At 38.3% G+C, this 21,381-nt stretch overlaps 1 protein-coding gene across 1 annotated transcript; it reads left to right on the top strand.

Annotated features, from left to right (window-relative positions):
* The first annotated feature begins 11,754 nt into the window (after positions 1-11,754).
* On the top strand, positions 11,755-18,606 carry LOC123711297 (facilitated trehalose transporter Tret1-like). Its single transcript, XM_045663811.1, has 4 exons — positions 11,755-11,847; positions 13,420-13,483; positions 16,104-16,239; positions 17,025-18,606. The coding sequence occupies exons 2-4, from the start codon at positions 13,448-13,450 to the stop codon at positions 18,350-18,352; spliced, it is 1,500 nt and encodes a 499-aa protein (XP_045519767.1). The 5' UTR covers positions 11,755-11,847; positions 13,420-13,447; the 3' UTR covers positions 18,353-18,606.
* Positions 18,607-21,381: the final 2,775 nt, after the last annotated feature.

The raw sequence follows: 21,381 nt of genomic DNA, 5'->3' as shown, positions 1-21,381 counted from the left end.
TGTTGTTCTATTGAATCAAAAATGTAAACATACTTTAATGTGTAACACTGTTCACCCAACTTTTTTGTACCATGCCCTGGCTTAGTTTTTCTAAAATTGTTAGGCAACATACCTAATTTTTAATATAGATACCGACCTTATATGTCCTTACCGTGACGTGTCGATCGCCTGATTGGAAAATCAGTTGACGTTTGTGTCCCGCGCTGTGTTCGATGCTCTGACTTTCCCCTTGTTAAATGCTGAAGAAGTTTGCCGGTATCTATAATGATCATGGTTAACTTAAGAAACTCAATTATAGGTTTTGTGGAAATATCAATAGGTAATTGTTAATGAAAGTTCATTAAATATTCAAAACAAAATGAAAGACTGAAATTCTAAATAATTTTAATAAAGATATTAATATAATGAGATCCTTGCGGTTGTCGTCTGCACAGAATTGGTTAGATTAGTCTCAAATCTCCACATTGCCATATCCTGCCGATTTCGATGGCCCCACTGTGGGGCGTGGGCCACACGTTGTCAAACGCCGCTTTGGGATCTGTTATTACCAAGTACAAGGTATTTCTCTAACACTACCAATACGACATATTTGATTAAAAAACGTTTAAAAATACGTGAAAACCATGCATGAAGCATTTAGATAATTTACATCTGGGCTGTCTGGAAGACTGGCATTTTACTTTGCCTAGTTTCGTTATAAACTTTTTTGCGATATTGTTTGTGTAGTGTTGAATATTATAACGACAATTTATGATTAGTATGAATATCGCATGATATATCTTCAACAGTTCTTACAAATAAATAAAATATCTCTACAGTCGATTACTTGCCAACGACGTGGGAGATTATAGACCACGAGTGTGGAGACGCATGTGTTCCATATGTCAAAGAGCTTCCTAAGTTAGCCATTAAATTAGATTTTATACTTTCTGCCCCATAATGTGTTACATAATTTCCCATAAACTCCTAATTAAAAAGTACACATCGTTTTCTGTTCACTAGGACGTCCAACAAATTTTACAACGACATAATTATGTACAATAATTGATTATTCATCACATTATGACACAGGTGAAATGAGTGGTTAAGATCTAAATTTATCATCTCTAAAATCAATAATGCTGAAAGAATATCGTACGATCAGTCTTAGCCACGTGCAAAATTTTCACCAGAAAGCAACAGTGAAAGTACTACACGATGAAACGAAGTTTTAGTGTTTACCGTGGTATATTACGGTTCAATGTATATGCTACAGCAACTAAAGAGGCCGAGATTGTAGTAAAAGTAAACCAAAAGATTATACACATCTTACTCAGTGTTGTTACTACATCGGTCTGAGACCTGAGTATTAATACAGCAACTACAAGTGGACGATTATTTCCCGAAACGACACTTATAATAATAAATAATATATTACACACACAAATAGACCATACCATTTGGGTACTAATTACACAGTGTTCCAGTTGCTGTATGTGAGGTATATGTTGTTAGTGTGTTTACATTCTGATTATTCATTAAAATAATGAAGTATCATTATCATTAATTTATAAGGAAAGGCTATGTTAGCCTCTAATTAATTTGATGTGCGAGGGCGAGACGGTACTTCACCCTGGACCACCGCTTTCAACACTATAAAGCGCAAATTCGGCCCCACATGGAGTACCTCTAGGCGGGAGCTCCTTCCGCTTGACCACATTCAACGAAGAGCGATTTGAATCTACGACTTCCAGTCACTTTCCAAGCGGCATGATCCTTTGGCGTTGCGAAGAGACGTGGGATCTCTGCATCTTCTACGGAATGTACCATGGAGAGTGTTCAGAGGAGTTGTTTGGACTGATACCGTCATCGGACGTCAAGGCAGAATACAGAATACCATCCGTATCACCTCGACGTCCGTCGTTCCACAACTGAGCGTTTTCTAAGGCAGTTTTTCTAAGCAGCGCACCACCACTATGTGGAACCAGCTGCCCACTGAAGTATTACCGAACCAATTCGACTTAGGGTCCTATAAGAAAAGAGTGTAGCAAATCCAAGGCAGCACACTTGCAAGCCTTCTGGCAGTGTAAGTGCCCATGAGCGGTGTTATCACTTTACATCAGGTGAGCATCCTGCCCGTTTGCCTCCTGTAACATACAAAAAGTGGGCATGAACTTTGAAAATGAGATAGTTGAAATCATTCTGTAGCTTTGTTTCACCTTTCTTGACAAAATGCTTAATGTAAATAAATCCTCTGCAATATAAGTAACAACAATCAATGGCGCTACGACCTTTTTAGGTCTGGGCCTCAGAGTTCTGTATCTATTTCATGATTATCTGTTAATCTAATAGGCAAGTAGGTGATCAGCGTTCTATGCTTGACACATGCCTTGACTTTTTGAGTCTAAGGCAAGCCGGTTTTTCTCACGATGTTTTCCTTTACCGTTCGAGAGAATCTTTAATGCGTACATAGAAAGAAAGTCCATTGGTGCACAGCCGGGGATAGAAACTACGGCCTCAGAGATGAGAGTCCCACGCTGAAGCAACTAGGCCAACACTGCACTGCAATATGAAATATGTGACATTATTTTATTAAGTGCAGAGATTCAATAACTGAGCCCTACGGTCTACTTTGTGTAATGGTCCTACTAAGACCTACTAAGTCCTACTAAGACTTTCTGTGTAGCCTAACGTCCTATGGTGCAGATAGTTTTCATAATATATAGCTTAACCGCGGACCCGACAGATGTCCTGTTATAACTATGAATATTGATTACCAATATAATAACTCAAAGTATTTGTTTTAAACGATATTCATTTTTCTTACATCCTCTATGTTAGTAAAAGCGCTGTGCACTGAAAAATTTGAAATCGTAACAAAAGTCAATATTACTTAATATGGTGGTTAAGTATTATATTATATATTCTAATGTTCCGCGTAATTTTCTTATTTTTTTTCTTTCATAAGAACCTTCTCCTGACAATAACAAACACAACAAAAAAATAATTAGCGAATTCGCGCGCGTGACCAAGGGAAATGGAATAGATGAATGGATTATTTTTTATATATAAAATAATAATAATAATCGTTTATTTAATAGATATATTAACGCTTAAAAAAACAATTTTGCAACTCACTCAAGATAGCGGAATCTTTAAAGACGCCTGAAACTGTTATACAAGCAATTATTATTATTATGTACATAAACACAATATCAGCTTAATAAGCTGACGCGCGCGTATTTGGAGATTTGGAGAAACTATCCAACCTATTTTTAAAAGAGTTCAAAGAGGCTGCACTTATTACACTTTCCGGAAGCCTAATCCAGTCGACAACTACTCGGTTTCGAAGAAAGTTCTTTAGGGAATTTGTGTTCTTCAGTTTTAAAGAACTACCCCTCAAATGTGTATTTTCACTTAAATTAAAGAGCTTCTCAATTCCTGGAACATTATAATGGCCAGTTAATGTATGACATTTTTTATGAACTGTATATAAAACATTCGTTCTGTACATATACTATGCGTTACAGGTTGAAGGACTGAGTTTTCGCAAATCTCTTACTAGGTCCGATGTGCGTTAAGTCAGTCTAACTAAGCCAGCCTTCCAGAAGTACAGCAGTTCCTGAGAACTTTGTAGGCTTAACGGAGCGACCTTACTGCTGCTGGATTTCGATTCGTTGGTTAGCCACAGCCATGCATTGCGCATGCATGCTATTCGTATATCAGTATTTAATATGTATGGTTATACAAAATATAGTTTCGTTAATATTACTGAGCCTATCAGTATATCAAGAGAATAACGTGGCGTAGTTAAGCAATCACTTTTCACAGGCAACAAACTATTGTTCAGGAATTCAGTATTCAGAATAAAAACAGCCTTAATTATCCCTTCCGGTGTAAGAAATCTTACTCCATTGAGGCAGTGACCCAAAGTGAACCTTGGGTCCGAAACTAGAGAATATACTATAGAGACATAGAAAAGAGAAGGAAGTGAAAAATATTACATTAATTGTGTAAATAAATAATTGTGATTGTTAATTAAACATTGCGTACACAGACAATACATAAACATAGCATAGGGGTACGCGCGCAAGTCTAGAAACTAATATATGTAATAATTTCGTGTAACATTTAGGTAATACTGATAAGTCGCTAGCTTGCCCCTATGTAGGTGTATAAAGATTATCACAAAAATCCCATCGCATTAAGTATATATTGCGTTGTTACAGTTGTGGATTTTCGTAGTAGTACCCTCGATTACTCTTACTAGTGTATTTATCAGGTGAGCCTCTTGCCTCCTGTTCTATATAAACCAATTAGGTTCCTTTGCCTTTTTAAGCTGTCCTTCTGAAGGTTCGCATAGATCTTGTCGGGCCTTCGTTCCAGCATAGTATTAAAGTGGAACAGGGAGTCCACACATACGTTTGTGCACTGTCGGCTCGACTTCCGAGAGACTGCCTGATATGGCCAAATTTGGAGAACATTATTTGTACGTTACAATTTACTTTCACATTTATTATTATTGCTTTCTCGGTTACGTCAGTGTCAATAGATCCTTGTATATAGGTAGTATCTTCTCAAGTATGGTACACGCGAAGTGAGTGAAGTAGCAGTAACGATCAGAAAATGAAATTCATAACAGGAAAACTCTCCCCTGTATAGGTTTTATTAAAAAAGATATTGTTAAAGTCCTCTTACACTACCTTCTTGATGACACGACGGCGCGTCCCATTTGATTGTTATGGAGCTCTTCTGCAACGTCTAAAATATATCGCGTGTGTATATATATATATATATATATATGACGGCGCCACTATCAATGTTTTGTGAAACAACGTGCAACGGGCGATTAGTCGAACGATCGTACGATGTGTCACTCGATCCCCACTCCAGAACCAATATAAAGCAGCACGCGCGCACAACTCGGGCAACCTTCGCTTCCGACCGCCGACCCGTGCGGACGTCTGCTCCAGTGCTCTCTCCGTGTGAGTCATCAGTGCTGTAGTGCCATCTCGCTCGCTCCGTGTGATTCATCGCCGCTTGCCACTGTACAGTGCGCACGCGCTGTCCGACCGCTGCCTTGCTGCCTGCTGCCCTCTCATTGGTCAGTCCGATCGCCGCCTTGCTGCCTGCCGCCCTCTCATTGGTCGCTTCGCGTCTTCGGTGTTTGGACATCGGGTTGAAGGCTGCAATTTATGAACGCGGGTTTACCTGCGGCCCTCAGATAGCCACCTAACGGTGCCAAACGGTTATCTGTCGGTCGCCTTGTGCGGGAGTGTTTTTGTCCGGGGTGCATACACCGTGCCTTTTTCAAGGCGCGTAACAGCCCCTCCGCTTCCTCCAAGTCCTGTGCACGGCCGGGCCTCCTAGTAGGCACGTATTGGGGAGTAGGTACGCCAACTACTCTCTAGCAACCGGCTAAACACAGGTCCACTGTTGGACGGGTCCTGTCACATCCGTAGGGGCTCTTATACCCAATCTCCTACGGGCTGGTTAGGTCGGTGACAAACCACACCTCCGCTATCACCAGCGGAGACACACCACATTGTAGGGCAAAATCACTAGCTTAGGTACTCACCTCACTTAGGCAAACTAGGTACACACACCCGTCGTCAACCTGTTGGGTTCCCGCCTTCAGAATGGCGTCCGGGGATCCACCCCCTGACATAAGAAGAATTCTGCTCTTTCTCCAAGAGCGCTTCCCCGACGCATTGCGGGCTTTTAACGAGTCCGTAACCGCGGATTCACCGCGTTCGCCGTCGCCATCGCCGCGTAAGGCGAAGAAAAATGCCTCCGGGAAGGCATCTCGACCCGTTACCCGCTCTCGCTCGCGCTCGCGCTCTACACTCCCTGAAGTGGGAAGCGCCAGCGATGAGGAGACGGGACAAAATTCACGCCCCTCTTCGGTCATGTCGACCCAATCCGCTCCGGCGGTAACAGACGACGAAGCCGCATTAATTTCAAACCGCTTTCAAACCGTCGGTCGGAAGAAAAAGCGTTCGGCCAACGGCGGTCCCCCCGCCAAAAGGCCCACCCAAGCCGCCAACCCTCCGAAGAGGGATCTTAGTTCCTTATTATCGGGAAAACCTGCGCCCCCCGACCCGCGGACCGCATTAAAACCCCCCCGCCCGTATACGTTAGGGACAAGGGTGCCTGGCCGGCCCTATCAAAAATTCTCGACACAAAGTCGATTAATTACAAGGCCCGAACGCTAAGGGATAACCTTTGCGTTCAGGTCTTTTCATCCGACCACCATAGATTTTTAACTTCATACCTTCGCTCTGAAGGTATCGGTGGCCACACCTTCCCCCTACCCGAGGAGCGCGTCCTAAGGGCGTATTAAGGGCATTCCCAAGGAGATAGACTCCGGGATTGTCCAATCGGACCTCATTGAGCAGGGATACCCCGTAAGGGATGTATTCCGTATGCTCAAAAGAACGACAAAGGAAGAGTACGATATGGTGCTCGCCGTTCTTGATCCTACCCCGAGAGGGAAAAAGATTTTTAGCCTACGAGAGTGTTGCAAGCTCTCGGGGCTGAGGGTTGAAACCCCCCTCAAACATTCCTTCACACGACAGTGTCAACCGCTGTCAACTCTACGGGCATGCGGCCCGTAACTGTTTCGCTAGGGCACGGTGCGTAAAGTGCCTAGGCGACCACGGCACGGCGGACTGCAAAAGAACGCTTCCGTGCGCTGAGCCGCCGGCGTGCGTGCTTTGCGGGCAACAGGGCCACCCAGCGAACTATCGCGGGTGCCCTCGTGCCCCCAAGGCGCATAAGGCCGCCGCGGAATCAGAAAAGGTCCGCGACACCTTAAATCTCGCGTTTAGCATCGTAGACGCGTTAGACATAGACGCTCTTGTCGCCTTCTCCGAGGCTTTCAAATCCGCCAATAACGCGGAAGACAAGAAGCAACTAGTAATCGAGCACGTCCAGCTCCTTAAGTCTGTGCGACAATTTGCAGACTCCACCACACCGCAATAGCTACGACCACGTCTAGGATCAAGGCTCGATCACTGTCCGTAGTGACTTTTAATGCAAACGGTTTCAAGCTGCAGGCAGATTTGGTTCGAGATTTCCTCGTTCGCCACCAAATAGATATTTTCCTAGTACAGGAATCTTTCCTCAAGCCCAGCGTTCGCGCTCCCAGATTCGCGAATTACAACGTAGTGCGAAACGACCGACCTACGGCGAAAGGCGGTACGCTCATTTATTATAGACGAGCGCTTCACTGCTCGCCGTTAGACCCGCCCTCCCTTACCAACATAGAGTGCTCTGTGTTGCGCGTAGCCATGACCGGCCATCAGCCGATTATTATCGCGTCGATGTACCTCCCTCCCGCCAAGGACATACTAGAGAGCGATCTCAGAACCCTGTTTGCGATGGGCCCCTCGGTCTTATTAGTCGGGGATCTCAATAGCAAACACGGGGACTGGAATAGTTCAAAACAAAACCCTAATGGGTTAGCCCTCAATAGGCTTATAGACGTGCTCAATTTCAACGTCATTGCCCCCATACAACCGACTCGCCGTGGCATAACAGGCAACGGCCTTCTCTCAACGGACGTCATAGACGTAGCGGTTTTACGTAACGTGGCACTACAGCCGCGAAGCGTAGAGACGTTACACGAGTTAGACTCGGATCACTTCCCGGTTCACTTTGAATTCGGCCCTCCTAACACTCGAGAGAAGAGGTTCAAGTCCATTGTCGACTGGCAGAAGTTAGACGAGGCCCTCAAGCCCGCCGACACCTCTGCCCTCCCAAATGTCCCCGACAATTTAGTCTCGTCCGCTCACGCGTTAGACGCGATCTCCTCGGTCACTAATCACATTCAGACCAAGGTCGCCGAGTCGTCCCGGAAGATCCCAGATGAGTTCGCTCAACGCTGGGAACTTCCCCCGGACGCGAGGCGTCTATTGACCGAGAAGAACGCGGCGACTCGCGCCTTCGCCAGAGCACCGACCGACGAAAACCGCAGAGCACTCCGCGCCTCGCAGCGCCGAGTGAAAGAGCGCATGCGGGAAATTAGAAACGAACGCTGGGACCGTCTTACCAGCGAATTGTCACCTTCGCACACGGCCTATTGGTCTCTCGCGCGTTCCCTTAAAACCGACACGGTGGCGTCCATGCCCCCTCTCAAGCGTCCAAATCTGCCTGACGCATTCGACGACGACGAAAAAGCCGAGTGCTTAGCCGTCAACCTAGTGGAGCAGTGCACCCCGTATCTCGATCATAGCGACCCGGCGCACGTCGAACACGTGAACCGCGAGGTCGAACGCATCGTAGCACTGCCCCTCCCTCCCGAGCCGCTCCCTCCTACGTCGATCGCCGAGGTCAAAACTCTAATAAAGAGTTCACTGCCTCGTAAATCTCCAGGTCTCGACGCCATCTCGAACAAGGTCCTCCGGTGCCTCCCGCCCCATCTGATATGCCTACTAGTGTCCATTTTCAATTGCCTCCTTGAAAACTCCTGGAAAGAGGCCATTGTCATTGGTATTCACAAATCAGGCAAACCCCGTAACAACCCCACCAGTTACCGCCCTATCAGCCTTCTCAATACGCTTAGCAAGCTTTACGAGAAGGTACTTAAAAAGCGCCTCCTAGACTTTGCCCTAGATAAGGGGCTCATTCCCGATGAGCAGTTTGGCTTCAGGCCGGCCCACTCGTGCGTTCATCAAGTCCATCGAATCACGGAGCACATCCTCTCCGGGATGAATAGCTCCCTGAAACCGAGAGCCACGGGTGCGCTCTTCTTCGACATAGCGAAAGCTTTCGACAAGGTCTGGCACAACGGCTTGGTTTACAAGCTCTACCACCTTAATGTGCCACTAAGACTCGTGCGTATCGTACACGACTTCTTGTCCGACCGCTCAATGCGCTATCGCGTAGAAGGAACGTTATCGTCTCCTCGCCCCATCATGGCCGGAGTCCCTCAGGGTTCGGTCCTCTCGCCCCTTCTGTTCACGCTGTATACCGGCGACATCCCTAAGGCTCCCAATGTGGAGCTAGCCCTCTATGCCGATGACACCGCTCTCTATACCACCCACAAAGATAGAGGTGTCATCGTGGACAGACTCCAGACCGCTACCACGTCGTTAGGCGAATGGTTTCGGAAATGGGGCTTCCAAATAAATCCCGAGAAAAGCGTAGCAGTTCTCTGTGCCAGGGGCAACCCCGGTGCTAACGCTAGGGATAAATTTCACCTCAAGACAGAGGTAACCCTATACGGGCAAGCCATTCCATGGCAAAAGTCCGTTAAGTACCTAGGAGTCACGCTCGATAGCGGCATGTCTTTCCGAAAGCACATAGCCGCCGTTCGCAAGAAGGCCCATTTTGTCCTCTCTCGCCTTCATTTCCTCCTAAATAAAAGGAGTCACATGTCTCTCAGACACAAGGTGACCCTGTATAAGGCCTGCATCCGACCGTGCATGACATACGCTAGCGTAAAGACTACGTACATTACATACACGCATTACACACGGACATACGCACATTGTGCCCCCTCCTATATTCACCGGCTACAGGTGCTCCAGTCGCGATTCATGAGAATCGCGACCGGTGCGCCCTTCTATGTGAGAAACGTCGATCTCCATCACGACCTGGAGCTCCCTACCATAGCCCAATGGATGAAGTTGGCGTCCACACGCCACTTTGACAAGGCTAAACACCATCCAAATCCGCTGGTGCGTAACAGCATCAACTATTACCCCTTCCCGACATTCCGACTTCCCGATCCAATTACTGTAGCAAACAATAAATTAAATGCCGCCCGCGCGGCCAATAATAAAAATAGCCTTCACCGGGGAAGGCGAGGACCTTTACTTCGCACTTCGCTCACTACAGTGAGCTTCCGTCCTGCCCTTCAGGCGATTGACCACCCCGCGACGGTCCAAGCCGAGGTTCGAGTCTCACAGGAGACGCCCTTGCGCTAGCCGCGGGAAAACAAGCCTTTCTGGCCGAGCTACGCTCGCCAAAACAGCCCGAGCTGAGCTGTAAAGGCCCTTAAGGCCAACAGCGAGATTCCATTCAAAAAAAAAAAAAAAAAACTCGGGCAGTCGTTCATCGACCATTGCCCTGTGCACACGTTACGTAATTACCGAGTAGCCTTTGAAATATTTAGCTATTGAATTTGTTTATTAAAGTCGTATTGAATTAAGAGACTGAAATTAGAATTGGAATAAATCAAGTGATTGGGAGAACACTTTGTGTTTGTTATCTTAACAATGTCGGGGCCTGACGCTACATATACATATTACGCACGTTTGTTAGCATAATAAAACTTTTCGTGTTTCGTCCGTTCATTTGGAATATTTTAACTGAGTTTGGATGTCAAACATTGTTTGTCTAATGTTTGGTATTTCGTTGATACCGAATCATGTTGTGTTATCGCCCGACGTAACTTATCGATGTGACGTCAAAATAAGATTAAGGTAAGTATAAGAATATTCACTACGGACACCAACAATATGAGAAAAGCTCTTTCTATAATAATAATAATCCTTCTTTCTCTTTATAGTCGGTAGCTCAAGTCAGCGTCGTGGTCAGCAAGGAAACATCTGGAGAGGACAATGTTTTCACCGGTTTCTGACCAGCGCCTCTCTTATTCGGTCTCTCTTTCACTTGATCGGTCCATCTGGTTGGTAAATGGCCACGTGTTCTTTTGTCTTCTGTGTTACGAACCACAAATAGTTTCTCCAAGTTCTCACCACTTCTGCGCATGGCTGAAATATGATATAATTTGTTGCATATATGTATTTTAATATAATAATATTAATAAAAGCCTTTTATTTCTGATAGTTCACATTCGGCACATGTGTGACATCGCAGATAGAAAATGGCAGTCTATGAATGTAATTTACGCATCAACGATCATTTTAATTATATTATAATGATGTTTCGATACAAAAAATACACAGTTTTTAAATGTAAATTATTTTTTATAAGAATATGTTTTTAAGAAAATGTTGCTATGGCGGTAAGTGGTAAGGCGGACAGGTTCCAGTACGTGGAAACAATGGAACACAAGAACAGAGTAAGTTTCCCTACATAGAGAAGTATTGATCACTGTATCTTGATTTTATTCTTGTTTGAAAAGTAGGTTACATTTAATTGGTTGGAGTATGTTCAATGATGTTTCTGCAAAGAGACTAATATATAATAGAATCAAAACTCAGGGTGACATTACTTCCGTATATCAAAAACGTATGAGATAGTTCACTCGTAATCTCGACTGGAATCTAATCCATAGAGACAGAGATGTACCGAATCACACCATTTTGAACCAAATAATCTTTTCTTTATTAGTTCTATTCTTTTATTGGTCATCATTCTGGATAGGTAATAGTGGTTGACAATCCAGTATGTCAGATCTGATGGTAGACGTTGGTAGATATAAATAGAAAGTTCTCGGAGAGATTGGCCACAATAGAACTCAATAATAGCCAATTTATTTTATAGTTTTTAATTGTTATTCGAGTGAACTGATAAAACGTTTGCTTCATGTCATACTGGAAGAAATAGTATTTTTATAAATATTTTAAACTATTACTGTTGTATTGTCTTTTTTTATGATATGTAAATTTTTACCGTATTTCGTTAAATAAATACATAAAATATTTATCAAATATATATATTTGATACTAATATCTTCTTCTTCTATAATCATATTCTTAAAATAATAACATTTTTTATGAGTGTGCCACTACGTCAATAAATTTAAATATATTAGCAAAAAGTACGTTGTTCAAACAGTTTCATTTCAGTGTTTAGACTTGAAGTGAAAGGTTGACTGTTAGGTAGCGTTTAAGTGACGATGTTTTAACTCATTAAAACGTACACAAAATTATACACACTATTGGAATTTTTGTTGTAAGTAAAATTTAGATATACAGAAAAAGTAATAATACTTATTTGCACAGATTAAATAATGTTTTGATTCGTAGTTCTTTGCGTGAGCGTCTCTGTCCTTAATGGCCGATTCCGACCTTGGAATTAATAACACAATTATTGTTGTTACTGCAATTTGACATAATTTTATCTGTAGTTTTACATAGTAACAAATAGTTCTACCGTAATCTAATGGCAAATAGGGAAATAAAAATTTGTTGTGGGCAATACTGAGGAAATTGGATTAAATGATCTTGATAGTATTGATCTTGATAATTTTTATTTGTCTTTAATATTAAGGTTCATGAAGGATATCAGTTATTTGTATAAAGAATGTTGTTATAATGGGTTCTTAAGATAGGAAAATGAAATATAAATCAATCGTAAATAACTTTATGTAGGTACTAATTTATTATATATCATTTCAATCATACAAATATCTTTAAACCAGAATGTTGTTTATTTAAAATCGCTCTTTCAGCATTTCAAATATTACATCTTGCTTGATGAAATCGTTTTCAATTTTTTTTAATGTTCACAACATTCGCCAATCCTCTGCACCAATTTGTGAGAAACCTATTAATAGGTCTATTTACATTTTAAAGCCTATTTACATTTAGCCACCATATTTTAACAAAAGAGCAAAATGACAGTTCGTGTCAACATACTGTACTATATTATTTAAGGAATTTAGCAATACGCTATGTCAAACACATTTAAATATACTAATCTTTGGTTCCACCAGATAAGTCAGTACCACGTCAGTCTTTTGTTTATTATTAGCTTCAACCTGACGAAATTTCATGAGTAGTATTGGATCGTAAATAGATATTTTACACACTCACGATTTAATAAGCGTCATTATACTCTTTAACTCCCAATAGCGACTGTTTTTTTTTTGTATTGGTTGCCAAGGGTACGACTTAAGCGTTTAAGGATATTGATACAACTATATTTAGATAGTACAATAATGACACTGTACCATACATACCATACATAGACTAATAGAAATTCATTTGAAGAGAAAGTCGTTTTTCAAGCTTTATGTAACATTGTTAACATTCATTTTAAATGTTTAACTTACATAGCTGGATATTTTTTTAATTGAAGATTAATAAAGCTTTATATTAAGAATAATGTAGCATTTTAATGTTGAAGGACTTTCGAATCGATCTCAAAATATGTACTTTCATATTGATAATAAGTTTAGATTACATTAATTAAATTTAGGCGACAAAAACCTAAAAATCTCACATCAGCATGATTTTAAACATGGTTCATAATGAGCGTGTAACGAATAATTGCGTTTAGTAGATGTTACATCGTAAATAAACTAGTAAATATTCATTATAAACAATTCCGTGTTTCAAGACTAAATCATTAAATTATGTAATATACATTTCCTATATTCCGACTTATTTACAAAATCTATCTTTAAACTTGGCGTTTAGCCATATATGTTGCACTGTTACACAATATTATATATTTTACAATCTATTGAGTTGTCATTCATATTATCGAATGTTGATAAAAATCTTACCATTCGTCGTTTAGTATGTCGTAATGTGAGGACGGAGGCATAATGGGAAAGTCATGGATAACGCCGTTTAAAAAACAGGTAAAATTTTGTATTTATTTTTGTTATATTTGTATACGCTTTTGTTTAAATACACAAGTTTATGTTGTTCATATAAATAAATCAGTAACGTTACAACCTTTTTAGGTCTGGGCTCCGGATTTATGAATCTGTTTCATGATGATTTGTCGATCTACTTAATAGGCAAGTAGGTGATCATCCTGTGCCTGGTGCGCAGTCGACTTTTTGGGTCTAAGGCAAATTTTACTCACGATGTTTTCGTTCACCGTTCGCACACAAAATAAAGTCCATTGGTGTACAAGCGGAGATCGAACCCACGACCTTAGGGATCAAGCCACTCGGCCAACGCTGCTCATATGTCGTCGTTATGTTGTTATCGGTTTATTTTAAATATGTAAATTATTACTATATTAATAGGCTTAAGTTGAACCTCGTCTTGTTCGCTATATTAAAACGGAAGTAATTTTTGTAAAATTAAAGCAAGGTCACAGTTTAGAGAACAATTCTATAAAAGTTTTCATTCATTTAAAAAAAGCTGTGTGCACAAAGATGCTCGATATTTGCATGCTCCATAAGCTTACTGAAATAAACCTAATGAATGAATCTTTATTGAGACGTGATGAAACAGAACAGTTTTTTTTTATTTTGAAAAAGATCGCGTATGACAAGCCTAAAAAAAGATTGTAGTGAACGATCATCACGTTTCTCATCGAGTTAACGTACAATATAATTAGGTGGTAAAGGCTCATCTGATTTTTTAAGTAATACCGCCGCCCATACCCTCACATTGTCGCAAGTGCGTTGCGGCCTTTTAAAAAGTCCGAGTCGAGTTGGTGTATATTGCAATTGGTAGTGTTTTGGTTTAATTGAGAGATTTCGTCCAGTTTTTATAACACATGATTGCATTATACAATTTTAGACAGATTATTTTAATAACTACAATTGAGGAAACGTTCTTTGTTGTTTTCATAAAGTAAAAACGTAAATCGAGTGGTTATGTATGAGTGTCAGGTACTAGAACAAATCTAATAAATGACTTACATCGTTTATCAATTGCATGGTTTATAGATTAAATTAATTATGATATTTTAAATTGATTTAATTAAGATATAATCACAAATATTAGATCCTTATATACGAAATTGGCGTTTTGTCGCACTGGCGATTTTGATCTCAACTATTTCCTTTCTTTAGGAATTCCAAATAAATTTTTTTATAGTTACTCGTGCATTTGTTTTTCGAAAAGCTTGTTTCATTTGATGTCTTCATGTCAAAGACACGCATCGTACTTCCCGAACCTTGCTCCAACGGCTTACCATTTCCATCGAAACTTCTTGCAAGGTAAAAAATTTAACTATGTTACGTCGAAACCGCAATCAAAGATTTTATTGATTCCCGTCCGAATGGTATTATTGATAAAGGTATACATGACCTACCTACCTATAAGATGGCAATACTGCATATATAGCAATTGTATATACTTTGTTTAATTTAATATATTTTTATTATACTTTTATTTCCTCTATACAAAACGCCAATTTCTTACGTACCTAATAATTCTTATATATATTTATTAATACTTAAACTTGACATGCATGTTTGTTAAAATTTATTTAAAAATTAAACAAAACTAAATCCAATAATTTTTACATTTAATTCATTTTTCGTTTACTTCCATTGAATATAAAATAACATTTCTACGCAATTTAAACAATTTTGTAAAAAGTTGGGTATGTCCAAAGCAGATATATTTTAAGACCCGTAACAGGCAAGAGGCGGACTCATTTCTGCGTCCGTTTGAATGATATAGGCAAGTAGGTGAATGACCTTCATTATAAGGCAAGGTTTTAACACCGGTTACATCGCGATGTTTTCTTTACCATACAACATAATGTATGTATGTCACATCATATTTTTTTTGTGCTTAACAAAATTTTTTAGTATTTTATTTTAACTTGTATACTCGTACATTTTTAAAATTTATATAATACATTTTAGATAAAATAGTTGGTAGCATACCGTACTAGTACTATGTATGATGTGATAAACTTTAAATAAATAAATAATATATGTGTAGTCCCTCCTAATGAATGTTAGAAAAGAATCTCCCTGCTCAAGATTTATTTTACAGAATAATAAAAAACAAATTCAAATAAGTGCTTAGTAAGCACTTATTTGAATACTACAATTAGGTTATCAATATTGTTTATTTTATCGCTAACTAGTGATATGCTTTACGGATATTTACATAGATTATCGTATTACACTACTTGCGTACTACGATCAAAACACTTAACAGGAGTTTATCTTTTAAATTAACCTAATATAGTTAGGTAGGTATAGTATTATATCAAAGACTTTCTTCATTGTTCCTCAAATAATAAAAATTTAATTTTTATTTGTATAAAAGTGAAATTGTATGTGAAATTATATTGTATTTAAGCAACACATATATTTTTAGTAATAGCTTAATTTATTTCGATGCTTTGAGCGCAGGATTCAAGCACGTAACGGAGATCCTAAATTTGCTTCCCGTTAAAACGGATTTCGGTTTTACGACTATAGTTTCGTACTTAAAATGTTTAAACAAACGCATAAGTTTTCCTAATCGTTAAGGTTAAACATAATTATATATTTTCAGTGTTTCGTTACCCTGGGTGTATCCCTAAACCTGTCATCTCATGGGTTGACAATGGGTTTTGCAGCCATTGCGCTGCCTCAGTTACGACAGCCGGACTCCATCATACCAATCGACGATGTTACCGGATCTTGGATATGTAAGTTTATTTTAATTATTGAGAAAGATTTACGGCTTATAACTAAGTTATTCTTTTTACGTCATTAAACAAATATTTACGTATATGTAATTAACTATATCATTTTAATCCAAAGACAGCAATAAACTAACTAAAAATTTGTTGAGGAACGCTTAGGTAGTATAACATATACACTTATGATACACTGTTTTTACACTATCTCAAAATTAAGTAATTCTTCTAATTATCAACTTTTATTACATAATATTTTGATTATACTAACCCTTCTTAGCGGGATGTCTTCAATTAGCCTATGTACGAGTAATTTCTAATATTATTTTTCATCGAGTCTTAAAATGTATTTAAACTGTTTGTTACCTATTAAAATTAGGTAATCTTCCTAAATGATGCAGCTCCAAGGTCGTAGTTGTTGATATGATAAGATAAAAAATATTGTTTCGCAAATATATTTAATGTTATGTCTAAAGATTAGGTGTAATTTCTATTCTTCCTTGTGTTACAGATGTAGCAACACTTAAGCTATTAAACAATATTTTACGATCTTCTCAAAGTTACTATAAGTGTTAAAATACATTTTAACTAAGAAATATATATATCTTTATTATACTTGTCAAAGAATTATTTCTTTTAACGACTGCAAGATAATAATTATTTAAGAATCTAGTTCTAGTTCATGCAAAGTTATCAAAATCGATTCAACGGTTAAAGCATAAATAATTAACAAACAATTTTGACAATAAAATATTATTGGCCGACAAACATAGGTATACTTTATGTCTTTTCAGCTGCTATCCTGGGCTTCGCTTTGATCTTCGGAAACTTTATTATTCCAACGGTGATGGCGAAAAATGGCCGACGAAAAGCCAATATTCTCAGCATTATCACCATGCTTGTAGGATGGTTCTGCGTTATTCTTGCCACCGACATCAAAGTCTTTCTTGTTGGAAGATTCCTAAAAGGAACCGGAATGGGAATGACTGCATCTTTGGGACCAGTTCTTATCGGAGAGTACACCAGCCCTAAAAACAGAGGAGCATTTTTAACAACTATTTCCCTGTCGATCGCTGTTGGAGTTCTATTCGCTCACACATTAGGAGCTTTCTTCTACTGGCAAACCGCAGCCCTAGTCATTGCGTTCGTCATGTTTCTCGACTTACTGATAGTTTTATACTCCCCAGAAACGCCAGCCTGGCTCTCTGATCAGGGACGATATGAAGAAAGTAGAAAAGTATTTAGATGGCTGCGAGGAGATGGTGAAGAAGAAGAATTGAAACGTATGATTGAAACAAGTATGATTGTCAGAGAGGCTAAGACTGAAGTGGTTATAGAAGAAAGGTTTTCAAAAAGACTAAAATCGAATATTGCCTTCTTCAACACAACGATACGGAAAAGAGAATTTTATAAGCCAATTTTCATAATGATTCACATGTATACTTTAAGCCAGTGGGCCGGGGCGAACATATTAGCTGCATACACTCTGGATGTCTTCACGCTTGTTATTGGCACAGATGTTAATATATACTTAATGGTCATAACGTTGGGAGCCCAAAGAATCATCTCCAACGGGATTGCAGTGTGGGTGATCAAGAAAGTTAAAAGAAGAACGATGCTGTTTGCAACAGTGGGACTAAACATATTTGCCTTTTTGGCGATTGCTGCGTATAGCTATCTCAAAGTACATAACATGCTCCCATACGATCATCCCTTTATAGGTATTCTGCTGATCCACATCCACATGGTGACCATTGCGACGGGTACAGTGCCACTACCATTCATCATCGCTGGAGAACTATTTCCATTAGATTACAGAAGTTTAGCGGGCAGTATAAGCGTGTTTTTTCTTTCTGGAAACTTCTTCATAATTCTGAAGACTGTTCCATTCCTCTTTAAAAACATGGGTATACACGGAGCATATGTAATTTACGCTGCCATTGTGGCTTATTGTCTGGTTATTGAGTATTTCTTCTTACCAGAAACAAAGGACAGGACGTTGCAAGAAATTGAAGATGAATTTAGAGGACGCCCGCTCTCACCAGAAGAACTAAAATCTACACAATCTCTGACAGCTCAAAAGCATAACCAAGACAGACGGTGTAGTAGTCCAGTTATTTGATAAGAATAGCAGGAATCGAATTTATTAACTAAGATGACACTTTCCTAATGCTTATAAAGGGGAATCACTAATCTTGCAAATTTTGACATACAGTCCTCGGTTAGAGATTCTAATGGTTCTCGAGTTGAGGTATCTTAGTTCGACGGTTTCATATTTATTAACAGAACGGTAGAAAGTCGTGATAATTAGCTAAGGCAGGTTTCAAAAACCAACTATCATACATGTATTTATATTAAATTTTCTTTAAGAAATACTTTAGGTTATTTTTGTCCTTCGTAAGTGCATTTTTAAAATGTATTTATCTAATATAACATTGTACTCACTGTTTAACTATCAGAAGTCTTAAAAATTCATTACCGAATACATTTTAATAGTGTACTACCCACCTACTTAATAAATTTCTCTAATCTTCTATAATTATATATATCCTTTTCTAAAATTTGATAAGAACTTCCTAGTTTCGTTTTTCGGTTAACGAATGCAAATGATCTTGTAATAATGATATTCTTTGGCTATGTCCTCGCTTGGAAAAAAAAATATTACGAATACGATACAATTAATATGTAAAATTAACAGCAAACCTTTTGCTATCAATTAATATTTTCTAAGTACATTTTCACGCTTCACAAATAGGTACGGCGAGATTCGAGAAAACTATTAAGCTGCGGAGTGGGAACTTGTTGACACTGGACAGTGCGAGTTGAATACACAGCAAAAAGGTTATGTTTCCGACAGCGGTGAACCCTATAACTCCCAACCCTTTTATTTTCTACATGCGTATAAAGAAGGTATGAACTAACTCCACCACATAACACTGATATTTTAGACATTAAAAGGATGACATGACAGTTTTCGGTTGTTCAATCTCAATCTGTAGTTAACGAAATTTCAGACGCAAAAAATTACGTTAAACCAATAAAACACAATACTAGATCTAGAAAACTCTTTTTTCTTCACAACATACAAGTCACCATATAAATCAGTATTATTACAACATATATTTATACATCTACTTACATTCTGTGGTTTAGCTTAAATATATGTATGTCAATCTAAACGCTTATAAATAGCTATCTCTGTTTAACGCATACTTAAATTAAGAGAAAGCTATATAAGCCACTCGATTGGTGTTTAAGTATTAAGTATGTATATATTTAATATTAATTTAATACATATACCAACGGCACGCCTTTGTGTGATCGATGTCAAATATTTTTTCTTATATACTTCTCTTATATAATCTTCTTATATAATCTCGGCGAATTTCGTGCCGCCTTACAGTCAATAAATGTCGTGTTTACCGACTAGCTGAACATAATTTACGATATTATGAAATTAATACCAATTAATACAAAATAAATTTAATACTATCACCGTATTGCAATATTGCCACTTATTCTTGCCCGCTCTACGCCCTTGACTTGCGAACTGGTAGTAAATGTAAATTTACAAGATATTATCTTATTTTCTGAATAAAGTTGTTTTGACTTTGAATAATCTACGTTACAACGTGCCTGGATTTGTTGTATATTTAAGTAGCTTTTTCTTACAAAATAAAATATATATGACAATTATATATATCAGATTATTAAAAATCTAAAATACGCTAATATAATATATTGTGGATATATTTTGTCAAAACCTTTATTTAAATACGTTATTGAAGTTGATCGTATCGACGGCATGAACATTAAATATAGTGACAGTTACGAAACCAATAAACATTTGTATTGGAACTGTTTTAAGCAGTTTTCCAATATTTTTGGTACAACTCTTAACAAATCAAAAACCATGAAACACGGTCCAGCCGTTCTCGAGTTGACTATTTAATTTATTAATATTTAACATTGAATAAACGTCTTTTAGCAGCAAAATATAAATTATTACAAACTTATACAAAAAATTCGTGACAATTAACAATACAATTTTGAAAACAGATTAAAAACGTTCTCCTAGTATGCTAGATGTCACTTTTGGTCCTAAAATGACAATTGTCAATGTCGTGTCTTTGAAACATACAGAATGATTCTGTAACGTTTCTCTATTACGTGTACAATGACAATGTTACCTACATATAATTGAAGACAAAAATCGTCATTAATTAACACAAAAAAGTGGAGTGACCTCGAGTGTAGAAGAAATCAATTCAATTATAATCCTTTAATAAGCAAATAAGCAGATTGAGAGGAATTGAGATCAAAGACAGCTCTCGACACTCGCCACCCTACGACTTTGATTCCAAATATATATCTGTTATGCAAATACCCATTCTAGCTGTGTTGGCTCTGTAGTTAAAGCCTCCGATTTTAGTTCTTCTACTCTTCACTAAAGCTTATAGATTTCGTTTTAATGTATAATAAACGTCAAACAAAGACGCGCCGTTCGTACTGTTTACTTTACATAATATACAAATATCGAGGCACCATACTATGTGTATATATTAAGGTGTGTAGAAAAATAATTAAAATACTACATTTATTTCGCCTGAAGTTCCATGTTGTCACTTAAAACTAGGTAATTCCAAATTTTTAAATTGTAAACATTCCGCTCTACCATTCCAAAAGGATTTCCACGTATTCCACCATTTCCGTAAAATAATCACCAATTATATCTACATATAAGTAGAGTAGAGTAAATAATTTACATTGAAGTTACGTTGTAGCTACTGGTTAGTGCGCTACTATGCTGGTTATAACTATATATCCAATATATCTAGCAGGTCGAGACATATAATACCTCATTAAAAAATATTTCACATATATAGAGTAGTTTATTAATAAAAAATCGTCTATATATAAACGTTTTTGTTTTTTCATATATATGTTTGTGAATATATATAAACGTTTTTGTTTTCTCATATATATATTTGTGAATATATATAAACGTTTTTGTTTTCTCATATATATGTTTGTGAATATATATAAACGTTTTTGTTTTCTCATATATATGTTTGTGAATATATATAAACGTTTTTGTTTTCTCATATATATGTTTGTGAATATATATAAACGTTTTTGTTTTCTCATATA

This window comes from Pieris brassicae, chromosome 6 (genome assembly GCF_905147105.1).
Source record: "Pieris brassicae chromosome 6, ilPieBrab1.1, whole genome shotgun sequence".
NCBI classification, from domain to species: domain Eukaryota; kingdom Metazoa; phylum Arthropoda; class Insecta; order Lepidoptera; family Pieridae; genus Pieris; species Pieris brassicae.
The sequence above is the reverse complement of the archived record's forward strand: the minus strand, read 5'-3'. Positions and strand labels throughout refer to the sequence as shown.

Excerpts from the sequence above, each read along its gene's own strand:
- LOC123711297 (XM_045663811.1), top strand. The coding sequence starts at position 13,448 with ATGGGAAAGTCATGGATAACGCCGTTTAAAAAACAG. Across the intron at positions 13,484-16,103 it reads TAACGCCGTTTAAAAAACAG|TGTTTCGTTACCCTGGGTGT; the intron begins GTAAAATTTTGT and ends ATATATTTTCAG. Across the intron at positions 16,240-17,024 it reads TGTTACCGGATCTTGGATAT|CTGCTATCCTGGGCTTCGCT; the intron begins GTAAGTTTATTT and ends ATGTCTTTTCAG.